Raw genomic sequence first — 26,629 nt, forward strand, 5'->3', positions numbered from 1 at the left:
AGCCAATCTGAGCAACGCGACTCTCGGCGCTGCCAGCCAGGAATAGGCCTACTCGGACTGATTTTATTTTATTTTTAATATTATTATTATTTTTTAATTATATTTACTGTGATTAACCTCCCGCTCTTGTTCACAGTATAATGATATTCAATCGTTGCACGCAATCACGGAGAATAACTCGATTAAAATAATCAAATAATCATTTTTTATTATCGTCTATGGGCTGGAAATATTTCTTTATTTGAACAACTTCAATTTGATGCAATTATAGAGCATTGCATCATAAAGTCAGCGCGCGAAATAATGAGAGCATTATGTTTAATACAACAAGTTTGCCCTAAACATTTAATTTAATCCTCCTATACAGCCTTTAGTCATAATTAATGTTTTAAGCTTTGGCTAATTCTAATGCTTATTAAAGAAAGTGATATGTTGTTTGTATGGTTTTCTCGCTGTTCTATAATGAAATAAGGTGATCAGACTGTGAAGAATTGCCTATACACATACAGCATGGCTCGCGCGCTTCTGTTTAAAAAACGAAATACGCATCGGGATATCGTGACAACATATTCCTTCGTTTCATAATACTCAATAGTTTCAATACTAATAGTTGTAAACTGAGATTGGTGTCTTTAGAAGACGTATATGTGCTGAATTCTACATAAATAATCCACAACAATCCCCTGCTATGGACACAGCCATTGATAGAGGCTGCAGCGGAAGTACTTTTACGCTACAATTTAAATCTTCCGCTTTTCGAACGCGGAAGTGTGATAAAAGCCTATAACGGCATTGTGGGAAATGTAGTTTTTTTCTTCAATGCAGAGCACCATAGGAGCAACAAATCTTTAAAGTGAACGAATGCTTCTCGTTCTGTGTTCGTCAAACTCGTTCCCATAAAAGAGCGAAAATGGCGGAGAATTATAATGTTTTAACGCAATGACGATGATAAAACACATATAAAAATGTCTATTTTTTAATATGATGCTTTAACACTACTGTTTCTGGGGTGTGTAGGCATGAATACTTTTGTGTTGTTGTCGTGAATAGACATTTTACCTTGATTTTAAAGAACTGGTTGAGTGAATGATTAATTCACTCACATATAGAGAACAAAAATGGTAACTAGCGTAAAATTAAAATACAAAACATCAGTTAATATTTGGTGTACGTTCAAAAATGACAGCCACAACTGAATTAATTTAAATTTCCTCAGCATTTTAATTATTTCAAGTTATGTTACATGTTCACATTGTCAGTATCACTTCCTAATCACAATCATACACAAAGTTGTCTGTTGTGTTTGTTTTTATCAAAAGCTGCACTCATCGACCTTGAAATGGTTTGTAAGAAAGACTACATTTCCCATCTCTCTCAACGTTCAAACGCGCACGTGCGGTAAGCGCTATATCCTGGTACGACCTTCTCATATAAAAAGGCAGGGTTACGAGTCAAGAGTTCGTAAGAGAAAAGGAAACCAATGATTCCCATATGTCCAGTAGTCTCCTTCACCTATGGTGAGTAAAATTAGGTTTTTAGAAACAGACATTAGACGCGATTTCAACGAGAGAGGATGTGATTAAGATCATGTTATGGGTGTGTGGGGATCGGTAGGGTTTATTTCGTCGTAGTCCTCTGCATGATCCGGCTGTTCATCATGGTTGCCATCGCACACAGTCGCTTACCCTCCATGAATCTTTCCTTTTTTTCAGTGCCCAGCCGGCTAGGTGAAGATGTCAAAATGGCTACCGGCAACTACTTTGGATTCACCCATGGTGCCGCGGCCCAGTACAGGTAAGGGCCGAGATGTTTAATGGGGACTGCGGTGATACAGTAATGGTGGGATTTGGCCCATCTGCCTTTGTTGCTGGGGCCGGGTGGGGGTAGGGGAGGGAGGCGATTGGCTTTAAACCTTCAAATGAACAGTTGGAGAGGAAATGATGCATTATTACATGCTATTATTCAATATTTATGTTTATTATATAGTCAGTAATGCGTTGTTTATGTAACTTATTTGTGTTATTTTTGTTAGGGAGAGAGATTGAGTTTTTTATTAGTGTTTTGGGCATTTTACGGAGAAATTGAAGTGATCGTTTAAGCTACAAAAAAGGCGTTATTGTACCGCTTTACAGTTTAGCGCATGTGCACAGTTTAAACCCGTGTAATCATAGTTTAAAATAAATACTACTTAAATGTATAACTAACTAAAATGTACAGATATTAAAACATTTTGGTTTGTAACTAATGGTCTAGTTGTAATAAATAGTGATTGTTAATATCAGATCGTGTTGCCGCGTAAACAGACACGACGCTTATCTCTGAGGGTTTATCCGCAACATGGGGCGTATTTATTTTAAAATATATTAGCACTGTTGTGAACCTATTCTTGTATTGAGCTGTTTGAATAAACTGTAAATCTAGTAAAGCGAGCAGACTGCAGCGGTCATCTCTCCTCCATGACCGTCCATCTCAACGGGCTTCTTTACACTCAAGTGCGTTTAAAACGGAAACGCAAAAAGGCGAATGTACATGGTCGCCCAACACTCTTTAAAAACTCGTTTTGACACTTTATCGTTCTAGCTGAATAATTGACTAAATGTGTGTGTGTGTGTGGGGAAGGGCGATGTCTTCACGGACGTCTTCAAGGACTCCTTGAATGTCACTGATCCGCTTGTTCGAGGGTTTATTTGGCCTATGTTGACGTTTTTCAGTTTAAGTTGTCTTTAAAGTAACGTTAATCCTAATCTTCTTGTTTTGGCTTTATGTGCCATATAGTGAAAGAACGTGCCTCCATTTTTTTTTTTTAAGTAGCTGAGATGTGACGTTACTTCTGAGCTGGATCATATTTCTGAGCAGTTTTCCTTCAGCTTGGTGTTTGATATTCTTGACAGGTGTCAGTGTTCTATTTAGATTGATGGCTTGACAGTTTGGAATTGTCTGAATTTTATACATGGATGGATTGTAGTAGTAGATTTAAAGAATATAACTTTTTTTTGTTGTTTGTTTTTTTTGACTTTATTATGAAATGACAATGGAGAGCAGACAGGAAGTGAAGTGGAAGAGAGAGTGGGGGTTAGGATCTGGAAATGTCCTCAAGCCAGTGTTCTGCCGAATTCTGATCCCTGCCAGATTATTAACCCCCTAGTATTGGTATGTTTCAAGTATAGATCTCTGCAGGAAAGTAATGGGAGTTACCAGATTGGGGTGTTTTTAGACCATGTTACCTGATTGGCTTATGTCATAGTGATAGTAGGTTTAGGGGTGGGGTCAGGTAAGGGGGATCATTTTCACACCTGTTTGAAAACACCTACAAAGTCAGAAATGGCCACATTTGCTCTGCAGAGACCCCGATCTCATTGGTTTAGCGATTTCAACTAGAGGGGTAATTTGGCAGGGGGTCGAAAATGGGTACAATATGTATTCAATTTGAACTCGAGACGCCCGTGACCCAACGCCATTATGTGTCGCGCACTTGCCCGCAGATGTCTTGTCCAAATAACTACTCTTGCAGTCTTGGCCACTTGAGACAGGAAGTAGGCCCAAGTGCGAAAGACTGTCCCAGGTCTTAAAAACGTCAAAGCGCAGTGCCCTTAATGCACACTGAATCTCGAATACCACTCCGGAGTGCTATTTGAGGCTTGGTGTATCCCGTCATGCATACAAATAAATCATGAGACTTTTTGCCGCGATATCGCGAGAGATCTCGGAAAATTAATATAATTAGTTATTACATATAATTTGGTAGACAAAGTATTGCAAGTTTTATTGGTGCAAAGATGAGAAGTAGTGATATTTATTTTGTACAACATTTGCAACTGCTTTTTAATCACTTAATTAGAAGCATCACAAATTAAATTATGCTATAGGGACTACTGGACAGACATTTAGAAGTTGATTTTAAAATGCAAAGTAGCCCATTTAAAAAAAAAAAAAAAAACTACATAAACGCTTGCATTTTTACAACACTATAAGTGTCCCATCAGGTAATGAGAAGTTCAACACAGACGTGGTCTTCATCCTCACTTGAACACTTATGCCAAATACAGGATATATGTCATAAGTAATCAAGTGCAAAGACCGCAAGTGTGGGTATGTGTGCTGCACTAAATTTAATCCTTATCTGATTTGATTTTGTTCCTCTACATCAGTGATCGGCAACAGTTAGCCTACTCGCAACCAGATTAGACTATGTGAGCGGAGCGCGAGTGGAGCGGCGTGGTTTTCACTCGCTCCAAGAGCACTCCATCACTGCTCCATCACGCCTAGGCTACAATTCATGCCAATGACCCGGCCGTAATATAACTGCATATTTAGCAAGAATCCACAAGTTTAAAATATTTAGCTAGCTTGATTAGAGAAGTATCGCTCAAATCAGAAAGAATGTGAATGTGATGGCAATGGACATGAGCGGGAATTTATAATGGTTCTCAAGGAATTTGTTTGTTCCTTCTAGATACTGAATATTTTGAGCTGAAAGCATGATTTAAACAACTACTACAATACTTATTCACACGCAATCGCTTTCTCAATGCATTCTTACAATGCATTCATACAAATGTAATCTTTCATCTGTTACCAATTTCGAATGAACAGAAATCTGTAAGAAATGCATCGATCTGTAGGTAAAATAACTGACGAAAACGTACCGATATTTTCATAAAAAAAAAAAAAATGCACTGCAAAAAGCAGCAATTAGACTTTGCCTTTTAATGCTGACAACCATGTAATTAGCTTGTCTTGGTAGGAAAAAAAGTTTGCACACTAACTTCCAATAAGCCACGTTGAAAGTCTTTTATTTAATTTTTTTTAATATAGGCCTATGAACAGAACTGTGATATTGAAATGCTTTAGCCGCGGAGCGAAGGCGGAGGGGAAATTGTTGACGCTCCACTCCGCTCACATGGCCTACTCTGCCTGTCACCGCCACACAAATGTGGCGTTTTGTTAATGACGGTCCTACTACAGGATTTAACATCGAGTAACAGCTCACAGTTACAAAAGACACTGTAACAGTATGTCACAGGCAATTCTAGTTGCATTTTTCATCAATTAATTTCTTAAATTATCCTTTGATTATGTTCTGGCCCGCTATCTAGTGCCAAAATTATTTTTTTGGCCCGATGCCAAACTTACTTGCCGACCTCTGCTCTACATGTATGTTCCTTGTCAAGCCAATGGGTTTGGTGCATTAAGTCCAGCAATCAGGAAAGACAATTATGAATGTTCCTCAAAGATAATCTGTTATGGCATGCGTTAGATGTTAACATGAATGTCTTAATTACATTGAAGGTCATTGTTAGTAGGTTAGATTTTGTCAAAATTGTTACTTTTTGCCTTTGACAGTTTATTTGCAATGATAGTCCAGTGTGTGTGTGTGTGTGTGTGTCTTATTATTTTTTAATAAATGCAATTGCTCCAGGTCAGCACGGTGAGTAGCGTAGCTGTCTGTGTTGTCATCTAAGCCTCTCGTCCTCTCCTCTGCAGTCAGCAGCAGGCCGCTGGGGTAGCATACACCCACCCCACTACAGTGGCCAGCTATACTGTGCATCAAGCACCTGTGGCGGCACACACGGTGGCAGCAGCCTACGCCCCTACAGCTGCCACGGTTGCTGTTGCTAGGCCTGCACCTGTTGCAGTAGCAGCAGCAGCTACTGCCGGCGCTTATGGAGGATACCAGCCAGCCCACGCTGCCGCGGATTACGGGTATGCACAGAGACAACCGGAGGTACCCCCACCACCGCCTCCTGTTACCTCACAAAACTACCAGGTAAAAGAAAGGAGAAACTTTCATTTAATTTCATTTTCATGTCATTTGTCACCTTGAGTCTTTACCATACACTACTCCTCAAAAGCTTGGGGGTCAGCAAGATTTGTTTTCAGATAAATGACTTTTATTCAGCAAGAAATGCATTAAATAGATCAAAATAAATGACATTTTATAATGCTACAAAAGTTATTGTACTATAATTATTTCCCAATTAATTATAATTAATTATTATTAATTTCCAAGTAATTATAAATTACTATATTTGATTTCTGAAGGATCATGGGACACTGAAGACTGAAGTACTGGCTGCTGAAAATTCAGCTTTACCATCACAGGAATAAATTACTAAAACTTATTATTTTCAAATTGTAATATTTCACAATGTTGCTGTTTTTATGTACTTTTGATAACATAAATGCAGCTTTTGTGAGCATGAAAGGCTTTTTAAAAAAAATCTTACTGACCCCAAACTAGTGATCGACCGATATTGATACCAATTATTTGCGTGTTTATGTGCCCGATAACCGATATGCAGAACCGATATTTATTTACTGTTATAAAGTATATAAATGACTGCGTGAAGCAAGTCCATACTTCACTTTGGTTTTTCCTCCTTTCAGTCATCTTAACAAAAAATGTTTTGAGAATTAGCAGTCTTTCATGCAGAGCTCTAGACTCATTCTTCCCACTGATCTCACTTTTGCGACTAACTTTCTCAGTTGGTCGAACGAGCACATAATTTGGTTGCAATTTTTTTTTTTTTTTTTTTTTTTTTTTTTTTTTTTTGAACATTTGATTAATCAATGCATGCTGATGAACTTTTATCATAGTTTAGTTATATGGTAACGAAAGTGTTCAACATTAACTCGTTCTTTTTCATCTGTATTTGTGATTTAAAATTTTGTGAACAGGAATTCCTTTTTTTTTTTTTTTTTTTTTGTACTTTGTACTTTCACTTTCAAATTTGCGATCTTGCAAGAAAAGATAATTGTCTGTTTTGCTTATATCTATACACCTTTCATGTATGACTAAAACAAAAGATGGATTCATTGTTATTCTTAATTAAAAAGCACAACAACAATAAAACAGTATGTTGACAATGACAAACTAGCTTACATGACATTTATTAACAAAAACGAATAAGGCAAGGCATGGCACAGGACACATCACATGCTGTACTATATACCGAGTATATTACAGAATGTTTAGCAAACTCCAGGGTTCGTACGGTCATGAAAAACCATGGAAAAGTCATGGAATTTTAAAGCAGCAATTTCCAGGCCTGGAAAAGTTTTGGAAAAATAAATAAACCCAGAAAGTTTTGGAAAAGTCATGGAAGTCTATTTCACAAATCTCTGTATAATTCTATTATACAGATCTGTATAATAGAATTGTTTAATCAGGTTCGGTGCGGGATTGCGCATAGGCTATATCGCATTATTTTACTCATTCCCGCAGCATTCGACTTTAAAATGATGGATATTCACACATTTATTCAATAGCCTGTTGCATGTAGGTTTGAGTAAGTGAATCCACACAGAGTATCAGATGAAATCGGTAATTTGAAAACCGCGTGAGTGATTCAGCTGTACCGCGTCTTCTCTCTTTGACTGTCTCTTATAGCGGCTTCTCATCTGCGCATCTCGTCACTAAAGAGCGGCTGCACGCTGCGATACAAGTCTTTCGCTCGCGTTTCGGGACAGTTGACAGAATTGTCACTTGCCTAATCGGGTCTTTGTTGCATCGACACAATTATTTATTTGCACGTCTTTTTAAGCCAGTCGGTACTCGCACGCTCCAGAGGCGGTTTCCCGTGCGCTCAGTCACTTCCAAAGGGCACGTGTATAAAGCTATTTTTTTACAGTCTATGGTATAAAGCCGACTTTCGAGAACCAAATTGAGTTTGGTACCAAACAAGCTCAGTAGAAACCTGCACAGGCCTCAAACATATGCCCTTGTGCGGCATGATTACCCAAGTCCGACTGGAACCCGTGTCTTTTTTTCTCTTTCTCTCTTCCCCATTACACAGCTGCTGTTGTAGCCATTAAAATAGTTCAGTTTCATTTTAATGGCAAAGTGGTTATATTTATTTTTGTTTCTTTATAAGTTAATTAAAAAAAAAATGTTTGGAACAATTTTTTATTTGTTAAATTCAAGTTTTTGTTTTTAAAGTAGCCTAACGACCAAGCGGCCAGCGGCAGACAGTGAGTTAACCAATGTTTGATCAATTTAGCCTTCTCAAACCACCTGACTAAAATAAAATCTATATATAAAATACTTAAAAAAGCATATCACAAAGTTAGTTTAAACGTTTAACCTAGACAAATGTGTACTATTAGGTGCGTATCGTTTGTGCGGAGAGTGGAGGCTTTGCAGGACATTTATTTGTGTGCACTCACAATATCAACATACGTTTTTTAACCACAAACAAGATGGGCTTTCTGCTATCTCGGTCTTGAGCAGAAGCGCTTTACAAAAATGAACCGAAACTCAGCGAATATTCTATTCCCCCTGGCCCTGACACATTCATCATGGTAATTACTTGCTGGGGTTTTGTGGCAAGCTTTATTGCGTGCACTTTAACACAGAACTCTTCCAGCACTTGCTGCTGCTGCTGGCAGGACACTAAACACAGTCGAGCCGCTCTTGACAGTCGCGGTAGCACGGTCTCGTGTTGTTTCCACCAGCGCGGCAAATCCTTTTCATCACCGTAATATTTGATGGATATCTAAAATATAAAAATAAGGAGGAAGCCTAAAACAAGCCCAATGCCCGGCCGTCTCTGAGCTATGACATGAAAATTGTCCTGAAGCCGTAAATAAGTCGGGGCCTGTCGGGCTCGGGCTGAAATGCAAGGCTCTAAAGCACAGCTTGTTACGTTTAAGCGACAAAAATGCACAAATTGTTAAAATGGCCATTCTGGCGAGTAAGCACTGTCGTGTTTTAATTCTTTAACAGTTGCGAAAGAGAAAAGTTTCCAAAACGAAATTCAGGTCCTGTGTTTAACAGAGTTAAATGATAATATTCAGTGATATGATACGTTCTCTGTGTGGAGTAACATCTGGCGCAGTTGCTGCGTGTACTTATTACTAAAACAGAGAAAGCAAACAATAGCATTAGTCATTAATTGTAGTTAATGCTATGATAATTTGAACAGATTTTTATTCTTATTGTAAAATAATGGAACATTAGGTCATGAATATTGTCTCAAAAGTCATGGAAATTTATTGGTAAAGATGTGTATGAACCCTGAAACTCTGAGGAAGCAAATAAATATTAATATATATATTTTTTTTTAAATTAAGGAAAGCCTCCATAGCATAACGTGAGGTAAACCGCAAAGATAACAAGCTTCTCAAAAAGAAAAGTAAAACTAAACTGGCTGTGGCTGACAGGACTTGCATGTTTTTTTTTCTACAAGAATACCACCATGTTCACCTTCTCTGGTTTAAGAAGCGGTCATTTACTTTAGTTTGAAAGCAAAATCCTCCGTTGCGCTCTGTCCGCGACGCGCACCTTCACGCTCGTGCTGACGTGGCGAGTATAAACCAGGCTCTACCCACGAAGCGCTCGCGCTGAAAGCACCTCTCTTCACGTGATCAGTGAAATCTGACTCCTGCTATAATGTGCTGGGGCTGGCAGCGCGCGCTGTATGAAGCAGACGCTTTGGAGCAGCTCAGACCAGGCACTCGTACAAATGCGACCACGTCAAATTTTAAATTTCGCAAAAAATTACCATTTTGGTCACAGTCTAGAGCCCTGTCATGTTAAATTTAATCTTCGTATTACAACAATAAAAACATTTTATTTATAAAAAGCTTTAGCAGCAACACTAATATAGCAGTAAGCAAAATAAACGTAGAATGTCTAATGTTTTCAAATGGAGAAAATAAATAAAGGACAGGAGTCATATCAACTTAATTTTTAACTACAGTTTTAGTAGGTTTATAAGCTTTTTAATAGGCGAAAGAGTGAAGAATAATTCACTGGATAATGTTAATTCACGAAATAATATTCTCTGGAATATTGGAATATAACAAGCATTGTATTATTGCATTTCTCAACTGGCATGCTCTAAATTATGCTGCTGACAGCGCGGTTTATCTATGCATTTAGACAGAACTATAGGCTACTCAAACTGCGATCGATTGCAGAGAATTTCCATAGAGTTGTATTCATTTACATGTTTATAAACTAAATAATGGTTATATAGTAAGAGTTAATACAATTTAGGGTGCTTCAAAAAAGTGAATCTTGTTAAAAGTTACATGCGGTGGCCGTGCTGAGCATTTCTTGAGCATCAACCCGCTGAGTGAACTGCAATATGAAAGCGGCTTCACGAGACTAATGATGAGCATATAGACAACAGAGAGAGAATTAAATTCAATGCTTTTATTTCCAACATGCAATCATTCATGGCTGTATTTAATTAATGCAGTTACGTCTTTATTTGGAGAGGACTTGACGGATTATCTACGTGACTCCGACTTCACGAGACTAATAGACCACAGAGAGAGAATTCAATTCAGCGCTTTTATTTCCAACATGCTCTAATTCATGGCTGTGTTATTTCAGGCAAAGTTATATCTTTATAGGGACAGGGCTTGACAGAGTGTCTTATTTATCACATTTCCTAGAGCCAAGTTGCATAAACTATATATCAGGCATTTATGTAATACATCGAATTTGTGCATTAATGCCTGTAATATTAAATAGTTTACTAACTACAGCAAATCAAGTACCTGCACGCCGTTGTCTCATCTCCCCTCAGATGCGCTGCGATTGCAATCCTGCGCGCAATTCTCAAAACGTCCACAATCCGATATTACAAAACCGATATCCGATTATGGAAAAATGCTTAAATATCGGTATATCGGTCGCTCTCTACCCCAAACCTTTGTATATAGGTGTGTTTCTTTGTTTCTGAAATGCATTCTCGATTTCAAGAGTCGGATCAATGTCCAATGGCTAAGAAAAGACAAGCCTTTTGTTTACTGTTGCAGGACTCCTATTCCTATGTGCGGTCCACCGCTCCGGCTGTAGCGTATGACAGTAAACAGTACTACCAGCAACCTGTGGCTACACCGGCTGTGGCCGCTGCAGCAGCCCAGCCACAACCCACTGTGGCCGAATCCTACTATCAGACCGGTATGCTTGACATGTCTTGGCATTTAAATGGGAAGAAATGTTCTAAAGCATTAAACTTTCATGCTTCTGTTTTTCTGTAAAATTATCTTGTTGCTTTTTATTACCAAATGTTAAAGGCCCTAGTATTCCATAAAAACAGTAACATTTGATGGAATTTATTTAAATTTAAAATGGAATCAAATTGTATTTTTCCTTTATCCCTATTCATTATTTTGAAGAAATGCCACCTGAAGGGCACATAATTAAATCCGTAATCCTCTCCAGGTCACCCTTTAAATGATTTGTATTGTAAAATTCTGTACAACTTTGTTTTATTCGTCCCATTAGCCCCTAAAACTGGATACAGCCAAGGTGCCACTCCGTACTCCCAGACCCAGCAAACGCGTCAGGTTACAGCCATAAAGCCAACCACCCCTAGACCTGCCACCTCAACCTTCTCCATTTACCCAGTGTCCTCTGCTGTACAGCCGGTCGCAGCTGCGGCTCCCTCTGTAGTCCCGTCATATTCTCAGAGTCCCACCTACAGCACCAATGCAGTCACATACTCTGGTAAGAACATCATTGTTCTATTCCAAAATATTTGCAGATTTTCTCAACTCTGATCTGATATAATGAAATGCACACTGCGCCCCCGGCCTGGAGACACTAAGCTGAACAGAATGCAAGTGAAATGTTTTTTCTAGTACTATTACTGAACCAAATCAATGAGCTTGGTATGGCTAGGGTCATACGCTACCAATTGATCTACATAACCTAGGCTTATACAGGTCCTTCTCAAAAAATTAGCATATTGTGATAAAGTTCATTATTTTCTGTAATGTACTGATAAACATTAGACTCTCATATATTTTAGATTCATTACAACACAACTGAAGTAGTTCAAGCCTTTTATTGTTTTAATATTGATGATTTTGGCATACAGCTCATGAAAACCCCAAATTCCTATCTCAAAAAATGTGCATATTTCATCCAACCAATAAAAGAAAAGTGTTTTTAATACAAAAAAAGTCAACCTTCAAATAATTATGTTCAGTTATGCACTCAATACTTGGTCGGGAATCCTTTTGCAGAAATGACTGCTTCAATGCGGCGTGGCATGGAGGCAATCAGCCTGTGGCACTGCTGAGGTGTTATGGAGGCCCAGGATGCTTCGATAGCGGCCTTAAGCTCATCCAGAGTGTTGGGTCTTGCGTCTCTCAACTTTCTCTTCACAATATCCCACAGATTCTCTATGGGGTTCAGGTCAGGAGAGTTGGCAGGCCAATTGAGCACAGTAATACCATGGTCAGTAAACCATTTACCAGTGGTTTTGGCACTGTGAGCAGGTGCCAGGTCGTGCTGAAAAATGAAATCTTCATCTCCATAAAGCTTTTCAGCAGATGGAAGCATGAAGTGCTCCAAAATCTCCTGATAGCTAGCTGCATTGACCCTGCCCTTGATAAAACACAGTGGACCAACACCAGCATCACTGACTGTGGGTACTTGACACTGGACTTCAGGCATTTTGGCATTTCCCTCTCCCCAGTCTTCCTCCAGACTCTGGCACCTTGATTTCCGAATGACATGCAAAATTTGCTTTCATCCGAAAAAAGTACTTTGGACCACTGAGCAACAGTCCAGTGCTGCTTCTCTGTAGCCCAGGTCAGGCGCTTCTGCCGCTGTTTCTGGTTCAAAAGTGGCTTGACCTGGGGAATGCGGCACCTGTAGCCCATTTCCTGCACACGCCTGTACACGGTGGCTCTGGATGTTTCTACTCCAGACTCAGTCCACTGCTTCCGCAGGTCCCCCAAGGTCTGGAATCGGTCCTTCTCCACAATCTTCCTCAGGGTCCGGTCACCTCTTCTCGTTGTGCTGCGTTTTCTGCCACACTTTTTCCTTCCCACAGACTTCCCACTGAGGTGCCTTGATACAGCACTCTGGGAACAGCCTATTCGTTCAGAAATTTCTTTCTGTGTCTTACCCTCTTGCATGAGGGTGTCAATGATGGCCTTCTGGACAGCAGTCAGGTCGGCAGTCTTACCCATGATTGCGGTTTTGAGTAATGAACCAGGCTGGGAGTTTTTAAAAGCCTCAGGAATCTTTTGCAGGTGTTTAGAGTTAATTAGTTGATTCAGATGATTAGGTTAATAGCTCATTTAGAGAACCTTTTCATGATATGCTAATTTTTTGAGATAGGAATTTTGGGTTTTCATGAGCTGTATGCCAAAATCATCAATATTAAAACAATAAAAGGCTTGAACTACTTCAGTTGTGTTGTAATGAATCTAAAATATATGAAAGTCTGTTTATCAGTACATTACAGAAAATAATGAACTTTATCACAATATGCTAATTTTTTTTAGAAGGACCTGTAGATTTACAGTGCAATCCTGTCAATCTCGGTGTGTACTGTGGCCAATAATTGCTTCTCTCTGTATATTCAGGAACGTCATACTCTGGCTATGAAGCTGCAGTGTATTCCGCTGCCTCCTCCTACTATCAGCAGCAGCAACAGCAGCAGAAACAGGCGGCAGTCGCCGCAGCAGCCACTGCCGCGTGGACAGGCAGCACTTTTACAAAGAAAGCACCCTTGCAGAACAAAACACTCAAACCTAAACAGCCCCCTAAACCACCACAGATACACTACTGTGATGTCTGCAAGATCAGCTGTGCTGGACCCCAGGTATTTTATTATAATATATTTATTGCTGTTGTTTGTGTGTTATGTGCTCAGACACTCGTGTTTTCCTAATACTCATAATAAATGGTTTGCATGAATTATGGCACTTGTATATCTTATCACCGGCTTTCAGACCTATAAGGAGCATCTGGAGGGTCAGAAACACAAAAAGAAGGAAGCCGCATTGAAGCTGTCACAGAGCAGCAGTAGCAGCAGCGGAGGCGGGAGCTCCGCCCGCGGCACACAGAATCAGCTACGCTGTGAGCTCTGTGACGTCTCCTGTACTGGAGCTGATGCTTACGCCGCGCACATCAGAGGAGCCAAACACCAGAAGGTACATGACTCACTCTCTGATCTCGGCACATAATAATCTGCTTTCAGCATGTTTTTTGGCAGCACTATTTTTGAATGCATTTGATTCTGGCTCTCCGTTGTAGAGAGGGCCTGTTAGGGACTCTATCTGTTACAATATGCAGTGGAAAGTAGTTTGAAGGGGAATGGATGCCGCATTATTACAAGCATACTCTATTATGAAATGCCAAGATGTAATAAGTCAAAATGTGATGTTCATGGGTGCATGTGGGTGGAATATTGATTATGTGCCTAGTATCTAATTGAATTCTGTTTCTATAGGTTGTGAAATTGCATACCAAACTAGGAAAGCCAATACCATCCACAGAGCCCAGTGTTGTTTCCCAATCCTCCAGTACAGCTGCTCCTAATAAAACTGCCAGCTCCAACATCAGCAGCTCCACAAGCACATCGTCCAATCTCTCTGCTTCCTCAGTTTCTGCCTCTTACTTAAAATCTGGCAGCATGGTCAACAACATGGCGGCTTCGGCTGCACAGGGCAAGAGCCCAGTGCCCAACAGTGTCTCAGTCAATGGCACCTCTGTCAAGAAGTTCAACACACCCAAGATCAACTTTGTTGGTGTGTCTTATTGAATCGGTGTTATTTGTTCTTACAGAAAGTTTACAGAACAGATCATATTTATTTTAGATTTTTACTTTTTAAAATGTTTTAATTTATTATATTATATAACCTAACACAATAGAATATTTGCTTTGATGCATTAACAAAACAGGTGGAAACAAGTTACAGACCACTGCTGTTAGAAATGAAGAATCCAAGATGGAGGCAGCTAAAACGGCACAATCCGCTGTGTCTGCGCCACCACCGGACCTAAAGAATGAAATGTCTGCCCCTTTGTCACCTCAGTCAGCACTTGCAGCCCTGCAGAGTGATGTTCAGCCCGTCGGACATGACTATGTTGAAGAGGTATCAGGAAAAAAGTTCCAATAGGGAAATGAAAGTAACTTTAAAGCTGTTAAGCCAAGTGCAAAATAAAAAAGTGTGTTTTGGTTTCAGGTAAGGAATGATGAAGGAAAGGTTATCCGGTTCCACTGCAAACTGTGTGAATGCAGTTTCAATGACCCGAATGCCAAAGAAATGCATTTGAAAGGAAGGAGACATCGACTGCAGTATAAGGTTAGTAAGTGATTTGTTGATTGCTGTGGTTCTTTTATTATAAATGCAGAACAATCGAGATCGATGCAATGTTTTGTCAGTGTAGCTTATTGTATTTTCCACTATTGTAGAAAAAGGTGAACCCAGATCTCCAGGTGGAAGTGAAGCCCAGCATCCGAGCCAGGAAGATCCAAGAGGAAAAGATGAGGAAGCAGATGCAAAAGGAAGAGTACTGGAGAAGGCGTGAAGAGGAGGAGCGCTGGAGGATGGAGATGAGGTGTGATACTTTTTTCTTCCTCCTCCTATATGTCAGTATCTACACGAGCATTTTGAGGTCTTAAATATTGTAATTATTCTCAGGTGCTATGAAGAGGACATGTATTGGCGACGTATGGAGGACGAGCACCACTGGGAGGAAAGGCGCAGAATGCCTGATGGCGGTTATCCACAGGGTCCACCTGTACCTCCTGGTCTTCTTGGAGTGAGGCCTGGGATGCCCATTCCTCAACCACAAGGACCAATGGTAAGTCCTGAGAACTACTACTGAGGAAAACACAGAGTTTGCCAAAACATGTGGTTTGTGTTTGACGTACAGTACCATTTAAAAAGTTTGGAGTCAGTAAGATCTTTGATTTTATTGAAAAGTGCATTTATTCAGCAAAGGTGCATTACATTTGATCAAAAGTGACCGAGACTTGAACAGGAGTGTTGGTTGCTTTTACATGCGGTTCAGACAGACCCTTCCTGTCTCAACTAGATATTGTTGACTAGAATAATAATCATGCTGAATAATACCTGTATTACACACTAGGAGTGTTTCTTGGAAGATCAATTTTATATTTCACTGCCATATCTACCACTGAAATGTATTTATCACAACTGGTTCATAACGTATAGTTTTTGTTGCAGCCTCCACGTCGCCCTGATTCCTCAGATGATCGTTATGTGATGACCAAACATGCAGCTATTTACCCATCTGAGGATGAGCTCCAGGCCATCCAGAAGATTGTATCAATCACTGAACGAGCACTTAAGCTTGTCTCTGACATCATCACAGACCAAGATGCAAGTGCAAAGGGCAAAGAAGAGGACAAAGAAAAGAAAGAGCCTCCCAAAGACAGGTGGGAGAAGAATTCTCTAATGTTTCTCAAAGCAGAGAGAAAGAAAAGGGCAAAGCAATACATGACCTCTTGTTCATTGCAGAGTGCTGAAGGGAGTGATGCGGGTTGGCGTTCTCGCCAAAGGGCTGCTTCTACGTGGAGACAAAAATGTCAACCTGGTCCTCCTTTGTTCTGAGAAGCCGACCAAGAATCTGCTAACACGCATTGTGGAACATCTTCCCAAACAGCTCACGGTACCGGTTCAATGCAGTGCTAACTGCAATAATATTAGATTTGTCCCATTTTCCTTAAAATCTTCCTTGTTTTTTAAATGCTTTACAGCAGTGGTGTCACATCCTGCTCTTGTAGGACCTCTGTCCTGCAGAGTTTAGATCCAACTCTAATAAAATACACCAGAATCCGCTAGTCAGTATATTCATGATAACTGGAAACTTCCAGATATGTGTGTTGGTGCAGGTTGGAGCTAAACTCTCCAAGACATTGGCCTTCCAGGAACAGGACTGGGTCAGGGTTTGCCAGATCTCAGTTAGGTGGTTGTAACTTCGTTTTCTGCTAACCCATGTGTTTGTCAGATGGTTACTCCGGAGAAATATGAGGTAAAAGGCTCCATCCAAGAGGCTGCCATTATCCTTACCTCCTCTGCTGAGCCCAAGATGCAGGTGACCATCACCCTCACCTCGCCCGTCATCCGAGAGGAAAACACCCGGGATGGAGGTTGGAAAAGAAGTTACTCACATTAACCGACTACCTATCAGATTAATATTTAATGCTGATTTTGACAACCTAAAGAGCCCATCTGTTGGCACTGTGAAGATGGTGCTAGATGTTAATGCTGGCAGAACAATGTTTGCACCTTTTTGAATTGGAGAAAATACGATTGAAAAATGGTACAAATTAAACCTGTTGTGTGCTTGAGCTTGGCCATACATAAGAAATGATCTACACCGTTTACCCCTGAGGTAAAGTGCCTCTTTCTATCTTCATTTACACTAATTATCTCATGATGTCCTGTAAAAGGGTTTGACTTCAAGTTGCTTTAGAGCCGAGTTCAACACTACCAGGTTTTATCCAACCATCTCCGATGCCAGCAGTGGTGCTCCGGGTCTTCTCTTTGTAACACTTCTCCAGTGCTCTTGAAGCTCTCCCCAAAACAAGCATGATAAGTGTTTGCATTGTGTAAGTCTAGTTGGTCCCGGGTAAGATTCATTTTTGTTTCCTGTGTTCAAGGGGATGGTGTCCTATGCAGAACCAAATGATTTTATCCTTTCCCAAGGGGGCATAGTGTTTGGTCAGGGGTATTATTCTGTTGAAGAAACTCAATTCCTGATTTAGTTCCTGAAGAGCAATGGTTGAGTTGGGCCTGAAACCTTAGGAGCAGTTGGAATGCCTACTATGTCCCCACAGGAAACAAATATTTTTTTTGTCTGGTGGTGAGAAGGTTCACCATTCTGAGGTCCCCTGTTCCAAAATGAAAGTGCTCCCCTGAGTGAAGCAATCGAGAAGAAATTGACAAATTGAAATTTGGCATTCAAACAGTGTTACTTTTAATTTCTTCAGATGTTAAAATGCATTAAGCTATGACATTTCCCCAAATAATAGAGCAACCATAGAATTAACCAGTTTGTCTTTTTATATCTTTGCAACGGAGAGTTTTAGTTGGTAAGAAGCCGCTGAAATGGTGGAATCTTAAACGTAGGCTCTGCGGCCATGCCACCATTCCTGTTTGGCTCCTTAGGGGAGTATCAGTCAGCTTTTGGGAGGAAGGCTTTGATAGAGGAATCTTTGGTTGGACCTGGGGTTTACAGCCTTCAGTATACATTGAGATATGGGGGTTCTCCAAACCCAATCATGACAGGTATGCATGCAGTGATTGTCCTAATCCTCTTGCTGGGAGCTTCATATTTTCTTGCCAGCACGCATTGCTGCCTTCATGTATCCAAAGCTTTTTAAGTCCAGCCCAAAGCCTCCTTGCATTTTCAGCAAATTGTTTCCCATCTGAGGCTACGTCTACCAGCTCCGGAAGGATTTTTGACCAAGGTCCCCCTCCTGAATACCTTCAAACACTTTGCCACACCTACCATTGCCATGCAAATGTAGTGGGTCACTACAAATACTCATTCAGCTGTAAACATTGCACATCTCCCTTGATATCCCCGTTTTACATCATCATGATTTACACATCTGGTACCATTTGCCGCCCATCATTATCTTTCTAATGTTTCTGGATCAGTACAGTGACTACTTTGTGTTTCAAAGAAATCCTCAAAGTATTTTTTATAACTTTTATTACCTCAATCTTCACTTAGGTTGACACTGGAATCCACAATTTGTTTTTGCCCGAAGCAAAAGAAAATAACTTTAGCCTCAAATGTTAAGTCAACTGGTTAAGCAAGAAATTAAGGAAATGTACACCTTCAAAATATCTGATACTAGAGAAACGTTTTCTATTAGCTTATAAAAATACAAATTATTAACGTATCCTCAAGGTTTTTTCCACTGTAAGACAACAAGATCATCCGTAATTGGCAAAATGGCACAATTTAAGAGTTTTCCAAAGTAATGTGTTTGAATACCTGTGATACGATGTGGATTTACGAAAGATGGCTGTTGTAATTGTGTGAATCTGCCAGTAGTTGCAATTACGGATTGTGACTTCTAAGCTAGTCCGCTAGCTTTTAGCACTGGAAAATCATATATCGTCGTATTCCCAGCAATTTCAAATGGTGGATTGCAGAGCTGTAATGCTGTAACTGAAATGGTCTTTATCAAGAGAAATCCGTGTCATGCTCACTATATGCAGAGTACAAAAAAATCATGAGTGCATTTCCAACTCCAATGAAGAAATCCTACATCACTATGCCACATTCTTAGTGTTTTTTTTTTTTTTTTTTTTTTATTAATCATCTTTGACAAAGGCCTTTATTTTTAACTCCGTCCCTATCCTATTTCTCTCAGCACCACACCACAGACTTAATAGAAGTGCACCAAATGCCAAGTGTAGCTGATCCTTAATGTTGTTGAAAAGATCTGAAAGATTCTGCATATGGGATGAAATGTGAGATTCATTTTGAAAGAGAGCAGTGATCAAGAACTGACTGGTATGTGTGGCAATGTGTTCTTAGCAGTCTCTCTGACCTGGTCAAACACCCGTTCCTCACCACCATTTGACAATTCGATCCATTTTTAGATGTAACCTCGAGTATGGTGAAAGACCCAGCGGACGTCTTGGACAGGCAAAAATGCCTTGACGCTCTGGCTGCCCTACGCCACGCTAAGTGGTTCCAGGTTTGGAACATCATTTTTCTTTCTTCTTGTAGCCTTATGAGATGTATTCCTCTTTATTTGTTAATTTAAGTTGATTAGTATTTTTGTTTTTAAATTTTAAACCTCAAAGTTGGGTTTTTTTGTTTTGTTTGTTTTTGAGGTAAAAGTGGTACAAGGATGCAGTATATAATTTGGAGATTTATGGTTATTTATTTTTTTGCATTCTGTTTTTGTATATATGATCTGATCCTACAAAATTAAGCATCCTTGCATATATGTAATTTATTCATAAGTCTTAGATGAAATACACGGCATGTAAAATGATTCCATAAGGCTGCAGAATACCTTTGCATAAAAGTGTCATCGATAAGAGCTTTCATGTTGAGCGTTTTCTTTTTTTTTTTTTTCTTTTTTTTTTCTTTTTTGTGATTTCTTTAGTTTATTAATGATTTTGTTTTCTTGGGAATAGGGATTGAGAGGAAAGGAATATCTGATTAGTTTACTGTGTTGTTGCCATCTCTGCAAATACACAGGCAAAGTAAAGCAGATTTCCTTGACTGCTTCAGTTCCTATGCAACTACTCTTGCAAACTGATCTTTTGTTAAATGAAAGTATATGTTTGTGAAGTATCTGACAACTGAGGTCAGGGTTTACAAGATTACCAGGGAGCCATTCCAAGTGAATCTTGCAAACTTTGAACTCATACTTGTACTAATGGTGAGGTAAAATACTGCTGGAAATGGCAGCTTAAGAAAGCCAATTGGCCTAGCTATTTTTAATCCAATTATAAGCTTCCATTGTGAACAGTAGTGTTGCACCTCTCTCTGAGCTCCGCCATGTTGAATGATTGTATGTTTTTGTTCATGTGCATTAACTAATCTTGACTTCACTGCACTGAAGGCTAGGGCTAATGGACTCCAGTCATGTGTGATTGTCATTCGAATACTGCGTGACCTTTGTCAGCGAGTGCCCACCTGGTCTGCCTTTCCTAGCTGGGTGAGTAAAAATATCTGGTCATTTAACATTTAGTTTTCTCTGATCCATGGATGTACAGTGTTGGGGAGCAGACACTTAAAGTGCAGTCACATTTGCTAACTTTTCTGTAAAACTGTGGGCAAAAAAGGTTGATCGTCAATATTGTAGCAATTTATGAAGCACAGCGAACACTTGTTACTTTCAAACCAAGCAGCTTACTGTTGGTCAGCATGGCAAATTCGCATGACCAACCAAACCCTTCATGAGATCTGCAATGTTTGCCCTCTCAAATTCACAGAACAACGGTAAAACATGAATGCATTTCATCTTTTTTTTTTTTTTTTTTAAATGGTGTAGCTTTTTATAACCGTATTTAAAAAATGCTTCGTTTCTGTCAAATCCCATTAGCTGGCATTAACACAGTGCATAGATCTGCTGTTGACATGAGTAAATTATTAGTGAGCGAGTTTTCATGGATTGATTGTGTTACCTTAAAAGGCACACCATTCACTCTTCATGTTCTTTTCCACTTAGCAGCCATCTTGACAACATCCCTGGGTAGTTTTGTAGTTATACCAGAGCTTCTTTCTACTTTACTCAGAATAGCCTGTTAAGCTTGTTTTTTTTTTTATAACATGTCAAATAGCCAATAAAATCTGACACAAAATGAGGCCTTTCCTACAGTTTTAATTATTTTAAGTAATTGTTAATTTACCCTATTTAATTGTTCCTTTTTTAAAAATTTTTACTGTCCTTAGTGTAGCTCAATTACATGTAATTTAACATAACCTTTATAGCAACAGCATTAAGGAAGCTAAGCAAAATCAATTTTAGTCCTGTTTAAACAATTTCATCATCCTTCGCTCATGATCTTATGAGGAAACTGCTCAAAATGCCATTTATTATGGTAAATTTAAGTTACTGTGTTTAATTTAAGGCTATGGAGCTGCTGGTGGAGAAGGCCATCAGCAGCGCCTCTGGACCAATGAGCCCCGGAGATGCTCTGCGAAGAGTCTTTGAATGTATTTCCTCAGGCATTCTGCTATCTGGTAAGATGCAGCAATCTGATAACATCTAAAAATCAATGCAATGCCCATAAAGTGTGTCTTGAGGTCTATGTAGTAATGTACATTAGTAATCTAGCTTTTATACTGGTGTGAATTACTAAAAGAGATCTTTTAATTTACTAACTTTTAAACTTCCATTTTAAAAAATCATCTTGGGAATCTAGATGCTCAATTTAAGGGGTCATATGACGTTGCTAAAAACATTATTTTGTGTATTTGGTGTAATGCAATGCGTTTATGCGGTTTAAGGTAAAAAAAAAAACATACTGTACATTATTGTTGCTCCTCTATGCCCCGCCTTTCTGAAATGCATCGATTTTTACAAAGATCATCGTTCTGAGAAGCGAGGCGTGCTCTGATTGGCCAGCTATCCAGTGCGTTGTGATTGGCCGAATACCTCAAGCGTGAGACTGAAATGTTACGCCCTGTAACGCAGTTCGTAGATCGGGAAGGAGGCGGGAACCGGCCAACATTTAATAATAAAAAATAAACAAACACAAAAGTAAAGTGGCAGCCCCTCACGGACGACTGCCGTACACACTACACAAAAAAAAGTCCAGGCCTGGTCCTCTCTCGTCTTGCACTGTCGTCACTCCTACTTTTATCCTTCCGGAGCTCCTCTGTGGGACTCGAGACCGGTTAGTGGTGGAGGTGTCGCTCATTATCATTAACTCCACCCCACCGGCTTCGCTCCATTCTCTCGGCCCCGCCCCACTCATCACACGCCCCCTTGCCGTATTGTGATGCCATGTCCCGGTGCGACAACACGAAAACGATATAACCCAATTATAAACGAGGCATTTGTTGCATCCAGTGGGTACATAATTACTGATTATAATGACTTATACCGTCGTGTTGCATCGTGCTGCGTAAACATTACCATGTCTGCATTTGTGATCAGAGAAACGACAAACAAGCACTACTCTACACTGCTCAAAACTTGCGTTTGAATAGTCAGTGGCAAATTCTTTAAATAAGAGAACTTACTTGCAGGCTGTAAGTCAGAAGCGTCAGAATGTCCTTGCAAATTTGGAATTGCCCCACTTTATAGAAACAGTCTTTGTGCGTAGCCAGCATTGTAGGCTACTCTTCCAGGTTCAGGAAATAGTCCTCCGTAAAATACACTGTACACACTCGAATATTTGGGTTGAACTGTTCTGGAACAGTGTTCTAAATACAACTTAACCACTGATTTCTAGTTGTGTCCTCTTTTGTAAGCCCAAACAAAGTACTTTCGATTTTACAACGAAACACAGCATGGCGCTGGCAGCAGCATCAATACTACAGCGAGAATAATAGTTGCTCTGCCTTTCATTGCGTATACATTTGGGCGGTGTATTGCAAGTCTTCCCACACCGTGACGTAGACATGTGAGGGCGTGTTTGAATGAGCCGTTTTAGGAGGGCGTGGTCGAGTCTTAACTTTTATAACGAATATCTCTTTAGTTTTGAGACTTTAGTCTTTGAAACTTCAGGGATCTTATCTATGCACAATCAGCTTGTGACACTCCAAAGAGAAAGGAAAACTTGAAGTCGCATCATATGATCCCTTTAACACACTCTCTGGCTCTTGTTTTTTTTTTTTTTTTTTTTTTTTTTTTTTTTCTGTGTAATGCAGGTGCTCCAGGATTGATGGACCCCTGTGAGAAGAATCCAGCAGATACACTGGCTACCATGCAAGCGCAGCAGAGAGAGGACATTACGTCAAGCGCTCAGGTAATGGACACAGTAACTGCTTTAAAGGATTAGTTCACTTTTAAAAAAAACTTTTGCTGATAATTTACTCACCCCCATGTCATCCAAGATGTCCATGTCTTTCTTTTGGTTTTTGATGAAAACATTTCTCCATAAAATGGACTTCATTGGGACCCAAACGGTTCAAGGTCCAAATGACAGTTTCAGTGCAGCTTCAAAGGGCTTTAAACGATACCAGACGATGAATAAGGGTCTTATCTAGCGAAACGATCGGTCATTTAAAAAATAAATAAAGTTTAAGTTTTATAAGCACAAATGCTTGCCTTGCTCTGTTCTGTGATGCGCGTTCGCGACGTCACGTAATACGCAATGACGTTGAAAAGGTCACGGTTGACTTAGGCGGAAGTACCGAGTCAGAAGGCTTTTTAATATTAAAACACCCAGGATACGCACAAATGGGCATTTTAAACTATAAACTGACACAAAGACATTTGAATATGTGTATATGGTCCTCCTTCCGCACGTTTGTAAACACTGACACTACTTCCGCCTAAAGCATGGAAAAATATACATAGTACACACACACATTGTAAATAACTTTTATTTTGGATGCGATTAATCGCTTGTTTGACAGCACTAGTAATTATGCGTGCCGTTTTTATGGCATTATGTTAAAGGGATCCTCCACCCCAAAATGAAAATTTAGTAATTAATTATTTACCCCAATGTCGTTCCAAACACGTAAAAGCTTTGTTCGTCTTCGGAACACAATTTAATATATTTTGGATGAAAACCGGGAGGTCTGTGACTGTCCCCTTGGCTGCCAAGTAAATAACACTGAGGCCCAGAAAAGTATGAAAAACATCGTCAGGATAGTTCATCTGCCATAAGTGGTTCAATCTGAATTTAATGAAGCAACGAGAACACTTTTTCTGCGCAAAGAAAACAAAACAACAATTTTATTCAACAATTCGTCTCCTCTGGTTCAGCATAGCGGACATTCTCCAAAATGGCGCTTGGCGCAAGCGGCATACGCGCAGATGAATTGTTGAATAAAATCGTTGTTTTGTTTTCTTTGAGCAGAAAAAGTGTTCTCGTCGCTTAAAATTCAGATTCGGATGCTTTTCATACAAATTTTTTTTTTTTTTTTTTTTTTTGGGCCTCAACTGTGTTATTTACTTGGCAGTCAATGGGACAGTCACAAACCCTCCTGGTTTTCATCCAAAATATCTTAAATTGTGTTCCGAAGACGAACTAAGCTTTTACGGGTTTGGAACGACATTGGGCTAAGTGATTAATTACAATTTTCATTTTGGGGTGGAGTATCCCTTTAATCAAGTATTTTTAATTTGTGTATTGACCAACCAATTTTTCCACAGTTTGCCTTGAGGCTGCTGGCGTTCCGTCAGATTCACAAGGTTCTGGGCATGGACCCATTGCCCCAGATGAACTTGCGCTTCAACGTACGGAATAACCGCAAGAGGCGACGTGACGACAGCGATGGGACCGATGCATTTGAAGCTGAAGGGAAGAAAGACAAGAAGGACTACGAGGGGTTCTGAAGTGCTCTACAGTACAACTAGCCCTGCTCTCCCCACACCCATTATAAATCCTGTTCATTCCAGGAATACGAAATGTTTCTGTTGACCTCTGTGCATGCTGATTACTAATGAAGTTTTGTTTTTAAGCTCTGGTAAAGGCCTAATGATGGCCACTTGGGGAACTGCCAGGCTTCATTTCCTTGGCACATAGACTGTAGTCCATCTCTGTTGTTTAGTCTGGTGTCTTGGTTTAAAGTTTCGAGATGCGCACAAACCTGAGAAGTTAAGCCTAAAGTTCATGCTCCATTCAGTACATTGGATGTAATCTTTCACCATCTTCAGATCTCTTACGAGTTTCAGGCTAGGCATTTGTAGAAGTCTGAGCTGCGTACTTGTGTCAGTGTGGAACAGATTCTTTATCTTATCCTTCCAGTCACATGTAAAATAACTTTGACAATGGCTTCCTTTGCTTTGCAATAAATTTGTTTAGGTGTTTTTGCAACTTATGTTTAGAGACATTCCTCTTAAAACCACAAGATCGAAGATAAAATGTTAGATTTATGCGACTCATTAGTCCTGTTGTGATGAATGTGACGTTGACTGGATGTGGATTTATACAAGCATGCATTTTCCATTGCTAGTGCATTCTGAAGGTTGGGATGGCTTTTAACCATTTGTAAATTTACGTCAATCAAACCTCTTTAGAATCTTGTTCCTTCTATATGCTTAATCCAAGTGATGCAAGACTGCACTTGTCTCAAAGTTAGGCTTTAAGTGTGCTCTGATATTCACAGCCTTCTGTGGTTTAGCTGTATCACGTTTCTGAAGACACTGACCATTGAAATCAGGCCTGGGCGGTATACCACAAGTATCTATAAGTTGTCTCTGTACGTTTAATAGAAATCTTGAGTTACCAGTCCATTTCAGGGGCCTGTTTCATAAAACAAGTTTACCAAATAAGCCAGGCTTATTGTCAGTTGATTTGGTTCAAAATAAGTCAGACTAACTGAAATAAGCCTGGCTTATTTGGTAAACTTGTTTTATGAAACCGGCCCCAGATCAGTTGTTCACACAAGTATTCAAAGCAGTGAACATTTGTACTTTTAAAGTCAAAGGCTTTTTTTATTTTTATTTTTTTCCTTTAGAAATTGTAATTGACCCAGGTCTGCCTGCGTTTGTGTTCATAATATTGTAAGCCCTAATTGTATCTTTAAATGTGATCATATAACTGTATGATCTCTAATATATGATCACTTACTAAGCCTGTATCTAATCTTGCAATAGATCTTCAGAAACAAATGCCTGTATGGTTTTAACGCACTGGAATGTTATGTTCTTTGTTTTTAATGGGTTTTGCTTTACTGGTTTATAGATGCATAGTTGCTTGCCCTAATTTTGGTTTCTGATTAGAGTTTGATGAATATCTTTTGAAGAAGATGGGAGGGACACAAGTGAAATATCGGTGTTGTAACTGCAGATTGATGTAGACTTACCCTTTGATGCTTGTCATTCATTGTCAAGGTACTACTGCAATACAATGCATATAATAAAGGCATTTCCAGAATTGTGTTTTTAGGGTTTTTTTCTTTTTTTTTTTTTAACTACTTTACATTTATTTCAGTTATACCTAATATAGTCATATTTAACCTGGAGATTTAGTTTTGTTTAATGTTATCAAAGAGCTTTGATAATTCACTGATTTAAGGGGAGACAGCAGGCAAAAACACTGCTTCATGCACCTGTCCAGTTTGAGATTTTGGGCTTTTTGGTTTTTCATAGTCTTTTTTTCAGACTAGTGGAAAGAAAACATCCAAGAGACACTGTTAAGGTTTTGATTTTTTTTATAACACTGTATCTATTTGTGTCAATAGAATTAAATTACAACACATATATCGAACTGTATATATATGTATATATATACGGCC

General features: G+C 39.5%; 1 protein-coding gene across 3 annotated transcripts; it reads left to right on the forward strand.

Moving 5' to 3' along the window:
• The first annotated feature begins 1,377 nt into the window (after positions 1-1,377).
• LOC306869346 (zinc finger RNA-binding protein-like) lies at positions 1,378-26,273 on the forward strand. Of its 3 annotated transcripts, XM_079416072.1 has the most exons (20): positions 1,378-1,517; positions 1,713-1,794; positions 5,485-5,767; positions 10,771-10,915; positions 11,243-11,464; positions 13,339-13,577; positions 13,708-13,908; positions 14,208-14,505; positions 14,660-14,853; positions 14,944-15,063; positions 15,174-15,319; positions 15,403-15,565; positions 15,952-16,163; positions 16,246-16,396; positions 16,736-16,877; positions 19,351-19,448; positions 20,328-20,423; positions 21,340-21,451; positions 23,087-23,184; positions 24,543-26,273. In XM_079416072.1, the coding sequence occupies exons 1-20, from the start codon at positions 1,481-1,483 to the stop codon at positions 24,723-24,725; spliced, it is 3,222 nt and encodes a 1,073-aa protein (XP_079272198.1). In that variant the 5' UTR covers positions 1,378-1,480; the 3' UTR covers positions 24,726-26,273. The 3 variants fall into 3 exon arrangements, 1 of the variants encoding a protein (XP_079272198.1); XR_013784165.1 differs by lacking the exon at positions 19,351-19,448 and having other exon boundaries at positions 16,736-18,018; positions 24,543-26,266; XR_013784166.1 differs by lacking the exon at positions 19,351-19,448 and having other exon boundaries at positions 24,543-26,266.
• The last annotated feature ends 356 nt before the right edge of the window (positions 26,274-26,629 follow it).

Source organism: Barbus barbus, assembly GCF_936440315.1.
Source record: "Barbus barbus genome assembly, chromosome: 5".
Lineage (NCBI taxonomy): Eukaryota > Metazoa > Chordata > Actinopteri > Cypriniformes > Cyprinidae > Barbus > Barbus barbus.